The 12,738-nt window shown below is 52.1% G+C and overlaps 1 protein-coding gene across 2 annotated transcripts in view; it reads left to right on the forward strand.

Moving 5' to 3' along the window:
* The window catches only part of UMODL1 (uromodulin-like 1), a 65,603-nt gene that overhangs the window by 31,540 nt on the left and 21,325 nt on the right, over window positions 1-12,738 (forward strand). Inside the window, exons 10-15 of one of the 2 annotated variants that reach the window (XM_011954075.1) lie at window positions 675-812; window positions 1,975-2,210; window positions 2,520-2,724; window positions 4,613-4,870; window positions 7,483-7,595; window positions 10,861-11,074. In XM_011954075.1, the coding sequence (XP_011809465.1) occupies window positions 675-812; window positions 1,975-2,210; window positions 2,520-2,724; window positions 4,613-4,870; window positions 7,483-7,595; window positions 10,861-11,074 (1,164 nt within the window). Of the gene's footprint in view, window positions 1-674; window positions 813-1,974; window positions 2,725-4,612; window positions 4,871-7,482; window positions 7,596-10,860; window positions 11,075-12,738 lie in introns of both variants that reach the window. The other variant, XM_011954074.1, reaches the window with a different exon arrangement.

A 12,738-nucleotide genomic window follows, 5' to 3' on the forward strand; every position in this document is an offset into this window, starting at 1 on the left:
AGCTGGACCCCACCCCCGACGTGGAAAGTTCATGTTATACTCAGGCGGACCCCACCCCCGGTGTGGGAAGTTCATGTTATACTCAGCTGGACCCCCACCCCCGGTGTGGGAAGTTCATGTTATACTCAGGCGGACCCCCACCCCTGGCGTGGAAAGCTCATGTTATACTCAGGCGGACCCCACCCCTGGCGTGGAAAGCTCATGTTATGCTCAGCTGGACCCCACCCCCGGCATGGGAAGTTCATGTTATACTCAGCTGGACCCCACCCCTGGCTCAGTTACTTTTCTATGTCTTGGTTGAGACACTAAGTATTGGAGAATGTTGGCACATCAAAGAGAGAGGAGAAAGCATTTCAACTTTTGGGGTGTGGAAACAGAGAATAAAGAAGAGAGGGTTAGATGCACACCTGTGGGTGCTAATATCATCCAAAGGAACCAATATTTCCTAATCTTTGCCCCCAAATAAGCCAACCGATGTGAAGGTGGGCACGGGCAGGCCATAAGCTTGTCATGAGAGTGTTGGACGAATGCTCCACCTCTGCCCCAAAAGTGCCCCTGCTCCCGGCCATTCACTGCAAAGATGGCTAGGAAGGACTCCTTCCAGCATGGGTCTGTCTTCTGATCACTCTCTGGCCATTTTCTCATGGGTTTTGTCTTGTGTCTACCCCTGGCAGACTGGGACGAGTGTGTGGACAGCGCAGAGCATGATTGCTCGCCGGCTGCCTGGTGCATTAACCTGGAGGGCTCCTACACCTGCCAGTGCCGCACCACCAGGGACGCCACCCCTTCCCGTGCAGGCCGGGCCTGTGAGGGTACGTGTCGACACCCCTGCCAACTCTGGGGAGGCCCCCTGCCCGAGAATCTGGGAGTGGGGCAAGGTCCAATTCTCCATCGGCACAGCGCTGAGGACCTATGGTAATGTTAGGGACCTACAGAAATGTTTTCATTTCAATTTCTTTTAAAATCAGAAGAAAGAAATTAATAGAAGGATAGTAAATATACATAAAACAATGAATCTAGCCTGGATTACACTCGTCGCTATCCAGATGTCATTATAAAATGTAAGTTTTGATAGATTTTTAAGTGGAGGGGTGCAGGGGTCCATGAAGGCCAAGTTCCTTGGGTCCACAGAAGTCAGGATGCAGCCCGGGGCAAGGGATTCCTCCCTAGGTGGCCTGGAGCCCAAGAAGGGGTGGAAGCCCAGAGAAGCTGGAGAGGGGCTCGATGGGGGCCGCTGAGCTCTCGTCCTGCTGTATCAGCCCCCAGTCTTTATTGTGGGCCAGTTCTGATGAGAGGGTTGGGGATACCTGGGGTGCTGAGCTGAGCAACAGGAGGAGGCCACGTGGGGACCTAAAAGGCAGTGACTGATGAGCCATGTTGGCCCGGATGCAGGCATGGCAGAGGTGTCCAGCCACCGGCTTGCCAGCCCCCGCTGAGGCCTTTCTAGCTGGAAGGAGCAGCCGACACCTGTTCTCTGGGGAGAATGTTCCTCAGACACTGCGAGTGCTGCTCTGCTTCCTAACACCCACAGCCTGTCTTCTCCTGTTTTTCTTATTTGCCTGATGTCCTGCAAGTCGATGACAGCATCCAGCACCAAGTCCCACACTGAGCACAAATCTGGGGGAAGTTGTCCCATTTTCCCAGAGTCCTGATGGATTAATCCGAGGCCTGTGAGAACCAAGCCCTGCATTCAAGTCCGGGTTTTGTAGCCCCCCGGGTGGATCCCTCACCCTCAGCTTCAGTCTCTTCATTTATCCAGTAGAGAGGCGTGACTTGCCTTTGGAGATTCCCGGGGAGCCTGCAAATATGAGCCCATTAAACTCTCCCGAATGCTGGCTGAAGCCGCCTGCATCCCTGGCCAGGTCCACGCGGGGATGCAGAGCAGTCCTGCTGGACGGCCGTGCTGCCCTCCTGGGAGGGCTCTTAGTCATGGGTGGGATCCAGCAGGCTCTGACAGTGGATGTTTCTTGGCAGGTGACCTGGTGAGCCCCACGGACAATGGGCTATCTGCGGCGACAGGGGTAACGGCCCCAGCTCTTGGCACGGGAACAGCAGCCCTCGGCCTAGAGAACTTGTCACCCAGCCCTGGGCACCCTCAGGGCACCCCGGCAGCAGGCCAGGACTGGGCCCCAGGGCCCCCGTCCAGGAGAGGGGGCAGCAGTGTGGTCGGGTATGACAGGAACGGCACAGGAAAAGGCGAGGAGCAGGAGGCACCCAGCACTGCCCTGGGTCTGGGGATGGACCAGGGGAGCCCCAGCGAGGTGAACCCCAGCCAGGGGAGCCTCAGACAGGTGAGCCCCAGCCAGGAGAGCACCAGCCAGGGGAGCCCCAGCCAGGGGAGCATCAGCCAGGCGAGCACCAGCCAGGCGAGCACCAGCCAGGCGAGCCCCAGCCAGGTGAGCCCCGGTCATACGAACACTATTGGGGTGATAGGCACCACCTCCTCCCCAAAGGCTCCTGGGTCAACCCACAGCTTCACTCCTGGGGCCACAGATGGCCCACTGGCCCTCCCTGGACAGCTACTGGGAAACTCCACCATGGAGCCACCCTCCTGGCCTTCCCCCACTGAGGACCCCACCGGCCACGTCATGTGGCATGCCACCGGTTCCACATGGGAAACACTTCTGAATCCCACGTGGCTGCAAAATGAGGACAGTGGACCCTCCGGTTCCGTAGACCTGCCGTCGACCCCCACCCTCACGCCTCTGAAGACCCCCGCCTGTGGTGAGTTCCTCGAATGGTGCATGGGGACTATAGGACTAATAGGACCCATAGCCTGTGTGAGCCTCTGGTGGCAAAGCTCCCGCAGCCGTGGTCGCAGGCTGCTAGCAGTGCTCAGGCAGCATCCTCATCTTGTGCGTGAGGAAACGGAGGCGCCCAGCAGCTGGTTTCTGGTTGAGTTAGGAAGACAGCTTGGTCCCCTTGCCTGTCCCAGCCCTCTCTTCCCCACGTCATAGGGCTCCCTGTCTGCAGCCACTGGGGCAGAGGTCTGCCTTCAGGAGCAGGCACTGGGGCTTACTTGTCGCATTAGGTACTGGAGCCATCCCCTGAGGCATTGACCACCCCCGCTGTCCTGCCTCCTAGCAGAGCTGTGCCCCCGCCTGCCCCAGCCCCAATCAGTGTGATGACACCCCCACAACAACTCTGCACCCCCCAGTAATGCTGCCCTCCCATAGCTGTTCTGCACCCCTCCGTTGTTCCGTCATCCTGCCAAGCATTCTGCAGCCCTGCAGCTGCTCTGCACACCGAGGTGTGCTGCATCCCAGCTTTTCTGCACGCCCGGCTCTTCTGTACTCCCAGCTGTTCTACACTTCCTCAGTGGTTCTGTCTCCCCAGCTGTTCTGTATCTGCCCAGCTGTTCTATACGCCCCAGAGATTCTGCATCTCCCCAGCTGTTCTGTATCTGCCCAGCTGTTCTATATGCCTCAGATTCTGCATCTCCCCAGCTGTTCTGTATCTGCCCAGCTGTTCTATATGTCTCAGAGATTCTGCATCTCCCCAGCTGTTCTGTATGTTCCCTGCTGTTCTGCATCTGCCCAGTTGTTGTATATGCCCCAGAGATTCTGCATCTCCCCAGCTGTTCTGTGTCTCCCCAGCTGCTCTGTATCTGCCCAGCTGTTCTATACGCCCCAGAGATTCTACAGCTCCCCAACTCTTCTATATCTCCCCAGCTCTTCTGCACCTCCGTAGGTGTTCTGCACTTTCCCAGCTGCTTTGTGCTCCCTCAGCTGTTCTACACCCACAGTTCCGTACTTCCCCAGCTGCTCTTCACCCCAGATGTTGAACCTCCACAGATGCTCTGCATTGTCAGCTGTTCTACACCCTCAGTTGTTTTTTACCCCCTAAGTGTTCTGTACCCCCATCTGCTCTACACATCCAGGGTTCCTGTACCCCTCAGCTGTTCTGCACCTCTAGTCATACCGTAGCCCCAGCAGTTCCATGTTACCTGTGGAAGATTGAGCCATCACCAAGCCCCCAGGTGACATCTCAGGAGAGTCACAGCAGCTCTGTGCAGGAATTGGGTCTCGGCCATGACAGCCCTGTGAGCTTGCAGAGCTAGTCTGCCTCTGGATTTCATGCTAATGAACTGTTAAATGTGATCTTCCTCAATGCATTTCCTCTGCTAAGCAGGCTCTAAGACTAAACTCTTAAGCCCATGTAAGTCAGTATTACTGAGGGACGTGAGGTCTTCCTGTAAGAATGGTTCTCTAGCCAGCATTGTCACCAATATCGACCCCGAGTTGGATCCTGGGTAAATCCACCCAGGGGTCAAGAGTAGATGGTCCATCTGAGGCACCACCAAGAACCTGCTCAAGAGGCCTTCATTCTGGGGAGTCCGGGGCCTCAGGGATGTATATGAGCCATTTGCTGAAACAAAACCAAACCAGAAGCCACTTGCTATCATCCTGAGGAGGGGCAAGGATGCAGGCCCAGGAAGCCCGGGCTTGGGAGGTTTGTACAGGATCCTACTCACCCATCACCTTGGCGGCCATCACCTGCAAATCGCTCATGGCCCCATGGTGATGAATTTGATTTCTGGCATTGGGCGAGGCTTCTTTTCTCCTAGAAATGGCCTGATTTTTAATTTTGGTGTTTCTATTCCACTTCCCAGTTCCCGTCTCCATTGGGAGGATCACGGTCTCCAATGTGACCAGCACAAGCTTCCACCTGGCATGGGAGGCAGGTCTTGCTTTGGACGCTGCCTTCCAGCTCACTCTGACTTCCGCATGGAGCCCCACCGTGGTCCTAGAGACCTGGAACATGAGTGTGACACTGTCGGGGCTGGAGCCTGGGGTCTTGCACCTGGTTGAGATCGTGGCCAAAGCATGTGGGAAAGAAGGTGCCAGAGCTCATCTGAAAGTGAGGACAGGTAATAGGCTTCCATTTGGGTTTTGTTTGTTTGTTTTTTGGTTTTTTTTGAGACGAAGTCTCGCTCTGTTGCCCAGGCTGGAGTGCAGTGGCTGGATCTCAGCTCACTGCAGGCTCTGCCTTCCAGGTTCACGCCATTCTCCTGCCTCAGCCTCCTGAGTAGCTGGGACTACAGGCGCCCGCCACCACGCCCGGCTAATTTTTTTGTATTTTTAGTAGAGACGGGGTTTCACTGTGTTAGCCAGGATGGTCTCGATCTCCTGACCTCGTGATCCGCCCGCCTCAGCCTCCCATTTGTTTTCAAAGAGAGGAATAAAAAGTATAAAAAAGACTTTCTGTGGGTTAAGGCTTAAGAGAGCTGGATTAGTTTGTGGGCTGCTAGGTGTCATTGTTCCTCTCAGCTTAGGGACATCTGGCTGGCTTCAGCAGGCATGCAACGACGGCCAGGCAGGAGGTGGCTTATTCAGGAAAAGGCATTAGGCAACCCGCAGGCTCTGAGGCGGCGGCAGAGTGCTGCAGACTGTGCCTGGGAGGCGGCGGGTGTGGCTCCCCTGTGTCCTCTTGGGGAAGCAACTCAGCTGTTGAGCTGCATCCACTCCCTCTGATCTCAACAGTCTCAGAGGACTTGGCTTTCAGGAAGGACATCAACTGAAAATTGGCAGTCACACGGATGATCTGTGAGCAGCCCGCTGGAGCCCGGGGCCACAAAGTAAAGAATTGAGCAATAATGAATCAAACATAGACTCCACTGCGTTCAAACTGGGTGGTGACAACATGACATATATTTGGATGAAATTCCTCTTTTCTTTTCATTAGCATCACCATCTGGGTATTTTCTTTCTTTTTTTTTTTTTTTTTTTTTGAGGTGGAGTCTCGCTCTGTCGCCCAGACTGGAGTGCAGTGGCCGGATCTCAGCTCACTGCAAGCTCCGCCTCCTGGGTTTACGCCATTCTCCTGCCTCAGCCTCCGGAGTAGCTGGCACTACAGGCGCCCGCCACCTCGCCCGGCTAGTTTTTGTATTTTTAGTAGAGACGGGGTTTCACCGTGTTAGCCAGGATGGTCTCGATCTCCTGACCTCGTGATCCGCCCGTCTCGGCCTCCCAAAGTGCTGGGATTACAGGCTTGAGCCTCCGCACCCGGCCAAGCATCACCACCTGGGTATTTTCTTATGTATACCTTACCTGGATAGTCAAGGGCATGTCTGATGTTGCAGGCTGGTTTTCACACCGTGGCAGGTTCCCAAGTGTTGGTAGCAGTGGTCTGCACAGTAGGGTGCGCACCCCTTGAGGGAGGTGTAAGATGGTTTTCACACCATGGGCAGCATTGATAGCAGGGGTCTGCATGGTGGGGCGCACACCCCTTGAAGGAGGCATGAGATGGCCTATTGGGATGCAGTGATAGAAGCTGAGAACTTCTATGTCTGTACTTTAAAGTACTAATCAACCATGGCCTGAGAAATTAGAGAACAGAGGGAGTGCATGACGTGAACTGTGCAAGTTCATGAGCAGCTGGAGAAGAGGGAGATCAGTGCTGGCTGGACGGTCAGGCAGGGTGGTCCTGGGGTCTGAGAACCAGAGTTGGGCCACTGAAGGTCTCAGCTGCTTTGGACGGGACAGGCTGCATGGGGGACCCGAACATGTGGGCAGGCTTATACCTGCTCTCACCTGTGCACCTGTCCTGCTATTGATGGCTTTCAGACTGGGTTGCCCATGCCAGCCATGGAGACTGAACCAGAGGCCCTTAGGGGCAGCCACAAAAATGATCTCAAGAATGGAGAGTTTGGGGATCCCCCAGGAATGCATAGCAGAATGGCTCTGTGGTTTGTCTTAAGCCTGAGTGAGAAGCTCTGGGGAGATGGACTCTAAGCCCCCTGAGGGGAGAGCTGTGTCTTTCTCCTTCACTGTCTAGAATGCCTCTGGCACATGGCAGCTGCTTCACAAATCTTTGGTGAGGGACTGACTGAACACTGGGGTGGCTGCCATGCCAGGGCCAGGATGGGGTGGTGACAGTCCTGGACCACATTTGTGTGCCACATACTCCTAGAAGCCCTCCACGGAGGGAAAAGATTCAGATGGAACAGATCATACCAAAACAGGGACTGCCCATAGACGAGGGGAGGTGGGGCTGCTGGGAGGGGAAGAAGGGCTGGCTCTAAACAAGACCCCTGGGCACCCTGTGGCCCTGTGGACTCTGAGCAGAGGCCTGGCCAGGGCTCTAAGTCCTGGTATACCTGGGACAGCCCAGTTTGTACCTGTTGCCCTGGCAAAGTTATTTAATGGTGCTTCCACATGCTTCAAGTCATGCCAGCTTGCTGGTAAATTGTTTGAACGCCCCAGCATGGGTAACGGCAGCAAGGAAGGAAGGGTGTGTGTGTTGAGGACACAGTTGCAGGGGCCGAGCTGGCTCCGTCCTCTGGAAGGTTCTCCCATTGTGTCCTGTGTCCTCTGGCATCTGATGGACTGTGTCACTGAGCCCTGGCACTATTCCTTCTTTCTAGAACACAGGGCGGCCTTGGTGTGATGCTCTTCATGGACATGAAAATATGCTTATTAATATTGAAATGTTACTTTGTTATCTAATACATTCCAAATGTGCTTATCCTCCATCCTGCAGCGGCCCGGAAGCTCATTGGAAAGGTCAGAATCGCAAATGTCAGGTACGCAGAATCCTTTCGCAACGCAAGCAGCCAGGAGTATCAAGATTTCCTAGAACTGTTCTTCAGGACGGTGAGTTGGTGATATCAGCCCTTAATTCCTTTCAGGAGGGAAAGGGTGGAAGGCTGATAGAATTCTAGGTTAGGTGCGGTGGTTCATGCCTATAATCCTAGCACTTTGGGAGGCAGAGGCAGGCAGATTGCCCAAGCTCAGGAGTTCGAGACCAGCCTGGGCAACATGGCAAAACCTCATCTCCACCAAAAAAATACAAAAAATTAGTCTGTCATGGTGGCTCATGTTTGTGATCTCAGCTACTCAGGAGGCTAAGGCAGGAAAGTCTCTTGAACCCAGGAGGCAGAGGTTGCAGTAAGCTGAGATTATGCCACTGTACTCCAGCCTGGACAACAGAGTGAGACCCTGTGTAAAAAAAAAAAAAAATTCTAGTCTCATCCAACTAGGAATTTGACTTGTAGGTCCTATGAGCTCTTCATTTCTGAAGGAAGCCAGGACTATAAGCTCTGGCCTGGCTCCCTGAGTGTCTCTGGATCTGCCCTGGCAAAGACGCGGTCGGCAGACAGGAGGCACAGCTCTTCCTCTGCTGCATCTTTATTTCACTTGCTTTTCTGTCCAGTGAAATCTGTTTCTCAGTTGTGGAACCTATGAAGCAGAAAGTCCCTCCATGTTTTTTTTTTAAACCTGCAAGAAATGAGATTTATTTCATAGACCACAAAATCTACACTTTTAAACTGTACAATTCAGTGGTTTAGACTATTTTGCAAAATTGTGCAACCATCACCACTAATTCCAGAACACTTTCATCACCCAAAAAGAAACTTCATTAGAAGCCACTCCCAGCTGGGCACGGTGGCTCACGCCTATAATCCCAGCACTTTGGGAGGCTAAGACGGATGGATCACCTGAGGTCAGGAGTTTGAGACCAGCCTGGTCAACATGGTAAAACCCTGTCTCTACTAAAAATACAAAAATTAGCCAGGCGTGGTGGCGGGTGCCTGTAATCCCAGGTACTCAGGAGGCTGAGGCAGGAGAATCGCTTGAAACCAGGAGGCAGAGGTTGCAGTGAGCTGAGATCGTGCCACTGCACTCCAGCCTAGGCAACAGAGCAAGACCCCATCTCAAAAAAAAAAAAAAAAAAAGGGAAGTCATTCTCTCTCACCACTTTCTCCCGCTGCTGGTAATCACTAATCTGCTTTTTATCTCTATGGATTTGCCCATTGTGGACATTTTACAGAAATAGAATCGTACAATATGTGACTTTTTGTGTCTGGCTTCTTTCAGTTAAAATGAGGTTTTCGGATTTCATCCACGTGGCAGCATGCGTCAGCACTGCATTCCTTGTTATGGCTGGGACATAACCCATGCAGGCTCATCCATTCATTCACTGAGGGCACTGGGCGGCTCCCGCTTCTGTCTGTTATAAATAGTGCTGCAATGCCCCTGCCTCAAAGAAAGTTCTTTTCCTGCTCTTTCCTGCATTCCTCCCTGCCATCCCCTCAGCATTCTCTGGGACGCTGTCTGTTACCATTTAGTGGCGTGCCTTCTTGTGGACTTTTTGAGGTAGAGGGAGTGCCCTTGTCATAATCTAGTGATTTTGTTTGCGTGGAATCTCACATTGTAGATTTCTTGAATCTGGGAGTTTAAGGCTCAGCACAGAGAGGTGTGACATTGCCGCCTAGTGGCCTGTCGTGCTAATACTGTAGCAGGACCGCAAACCCCAGCGCTTCACCCACAGAGGGGAAGAGCTGCCTTTAGGACCGGCCTCAGTGGCTTAGCTCGTTCCCAGCTCCTGGTTTGTGCATTCAAGAATTGTTGATGGTTTGATTAATAATATGGGTTGATTAATAATGTGATTTCATTGATAAGGTTAAATAGTAGCCACAATATTAAACAACAAACACCGAATCCTTCCACCTGGCTCTAGTGGTCAAACGAGGCAGCTCCATTTCCTTCCCAAGTTTCTTGATTAATCTTTCCTCTTTGAACCATTTCTTCCTTTGCCCGTTTTTGGGGATGTTGTTTTTCTGTTTGCCTAGAATTTCAGGACAGCAAATAATTACACAACTTAATCACAGAAGTAGGATGTTAAGAGAAATTTCGGGGGTTTCACTTGCTGATAATCGCAGACATGGATGTCCAGGAGGTGTCTGCCGTGTATCTCGGTCCCTGGCTCTTCACCACTTCCTAGCAAGGGGCCTGGAACTTTGCTTAGAGGTTGGTTTGAAATGCGGCTAAAGGTCACATGAATCCAAGACCATGACAGATTCCTCTGAGAGAAAGAGAGAGGGAATATCTGATTGTGAAGATGGTCACGACAACAGTCATCTACTGAGCCAACCCAGGGCAGCTGCGGTCTCCCTGGGGTCCACAGACTCTGAGAGGGATGATGGATCTGTTCACCTTGGCGGCCCAGAAGCCGGGGAGTGAGTCCATGACCCGGGCCCTGAGCCACCGAACCTGTGAGGACAAATGCTGGAGGTGCCTTTCCATAGGAGGTTTGCATTGAGGATGACTGAAGCTCATTATAAGATTGTTTGCCTTTCTGGGTGCTTTTTGTTTTGTTTTGTTTTGTTTTGTTTTGAGACAGAGTCTCACTCTGTCGCCCAGGCTGGAGTGCAGTGGAGCGATCTCTGCTCACTGCAAACTCTGCCTCCCGGGTTCACGCCATTCTCCTGCCTCAGGTGTTTTGACCATGATGGGTTAGTGTGGAATTATATAGTGTGTGATGTGTGACTCTATCCAAAGAGACAGAGTAGAAAGTGGGGCATTTGGGGCAGGAACCCCCTGTCCTAATAGGGATGTTGGAAATGCTTACAGGAAGAGTCTGGGGACAGGCAGGGAGGGAGAATGAAAGGGGACATGTTCTGCAGTGTCAGCAGCAAAAGGGCTGTTCCAGAGAAGGCATTGGAGGTGGTGTCCCTCCCCATGACCCCACACTCAGCCTCCTGCCCTCGGTGGCTGCAAACCAGGAGTATTAGGTTCCAGAAGCCCTTGTGAGCCCCCAGCAAATTTTAAGCCCCATGAGGTAGGGTCTCTGCCTGTGCCCCAAGTCCCATACTTACCCCACAGGCATCTTTCTGAAGCTGTTTGCTGGTTTGGGGGGAAACAAGGGCTGTTCTCATATCACAGACACTCCCAGGCATTTGTGCTGGGCTTGAAAACATGGCAGACAGGAAAGGGGCCCAGAACCAACCTGTGGCTTTTACCGTTGTGCTATGGGCCAGCTCTGCTGCTGGGCAGACTGGCAGGAGGAACCGCCTCAAGACGGGCATCTGTTTCCTCTCAGCATGGGAACCTCCTCACATGGCCTCTTTCCTCACAGGTGCGGGGCTCCCTGCCAGCCACCCTGCGTCAGCACGTGGACGCCGGCGGGGTCAGGATGGAAGTCGTCGGCGTCACCAATGGCAGCGTCGTGGTGGAGTTTCATTTGCTGATAATCGCAGATGTGGATGTCCAGGAGGTGTCAGCTGCATTCCTCACCGCCTTCCAGACCACGCCTCTGCTGGAGGTGATCAGAGGCGACACCTTCATACAGGGTATGAGAGGCTGGGCCTGAGCGTCTCCCGTGTTCCGGAACCAGAGGCAGCCAGAGCTTAGCCACTACCCTTCGCTTTTGAAAGATGTTGTGTTGTGCCCATGTAGTCCTTCTTCCCCCAGAATTAGATGAAAATGTGAAATAGACAGGACCCTCTCTGTCCCTCTTTTTGTGATTATAATTTTGTAAAGGTTGAAGTGTTGAAAACATCTTCAGGTAAACCTGCAGATCCCCAGGGGTGCTGCTTTCTTTCGGGGTCTACTGCTCCCCTGCTGCTTGTTTCCATGGGCTGAGGGCAGACTCATCCCTCTCTGCAACCAGACGCTCTCCCAAGCACAGTTCCCAAGGAGATCCCAGTAAAAATAATTAACGAGAAAAGCAGGGAGAAAAAGACAATTTAGGTTCTTTTCTCCTATCATACTTGAAAATAGATGATGAAAGGCTTATAGTTACATGTATCAGAAACCAAAGACCTTTTAAAAATTAAAGATTAATGTTAATTTTTTGATTTTTAGAATAAGAAGGACTTCTCAAAGAAAATACGATTTTCAGAGGAAAAGGATGAGATACTGACTACATGCAGAGATAAATCAAAATAAAGGCACCGTTTTAAAGCAAAGTAAACAAAAAAAATTCAATAATTTGATGAAGTGTTGTATCCCAAATATATAGAGAGATCATACAAATAGATGATAAATATTAAGAACCTGATGGATAAATGCACAAAAGATCTACACAGACAAGGTATAAAAAAAGAAATATGAATGATTAACAAAGATGTGGTAACCCAAGACATCCCCATTAAAACGCGTTGCACTTGTTGCCCATCGAATTGCAAAAAAAGGTCTTTTTACTGCTGACATGAATACTGGTGAAAGTGTAGTGAGGCAGGTGCTTGCACAGATTGCTGTTGGCAGAAGGATTTGCTCACGCTTCCTGGAAACCAGTTTGGTGATATAAATCAAGTGCTTTCAAAGTGGCCATCCACCTTGATTCTGAAATATCAGATTCTGAAATATCCCAATTTGATCTCAGTTTGGACCATAGTTTACGTACAAAGATGTTCATCTTCAGTGTTACTTTAAAAGCAAAAGAGTTGGAAGTCCCAATCATCCAGTTACAGAGAAGGTGCTAAGTTACCAGGTGTCCCCGCCCTGGGCTGTTGTGCAATAATGAGAATCGAGGTCTGTGGATTTGCATGGAGCTAGGTGGTGGCAGAGGCAAGCTATGCTCTCAGAGCATGCCTGCATTTTGAAAGGCCGGAAGGAAATATGTCCACATGCCAACGTGCCCCTGGTCATGCTTTTCTGGTACTTGTCCATGTTCTGCAGTAAACCTATTTTGCTGTCAATCAACCGAGCGTCATGGTGAAAGGCAAATGGCCTGAGGGCCTTCTGCCCAGGGTTGGGCTTGCGGCCTGGGTCCCTTGGGCTGGACCGAGGTGGGTCTGAGGGTCTGTGCATCTCCTGGTCACTCTTGGGAACTGAAGGGTTGGCCCTCCTCTGCCCAGATCCCCCTCCCAGCTCTGGGCCAGACTCCTCTTTCCAGAACAGCCCCTGCAGACCTCCCTAGCCACTCCCAGTCCCCCAGCAGGAAGCCTCCTGTACTCTCCAGAACTGGCCAGCTTCACCGCAGTCTGCTCTGGCTGGAGTTTCCAGCTTTGTC

This window comes from Colobus angolensis, unplaced genomic scaffold (genome assembly GCF_000951035.1).
Source record: "Colobus angolensis palliatus isolate OR3802 unplaced genomic scaffold, Cang.pa_1.0 Scaffold38, whole genome shotgun sequence".
In the NCBI taxonomy this organism is placed as follows: domain Eukaryota; kingdom Metazoa; phylum Chordata; class Mammalia; order Primates; family Cercopithecidae; genus Colobus; species Colobus angolensis.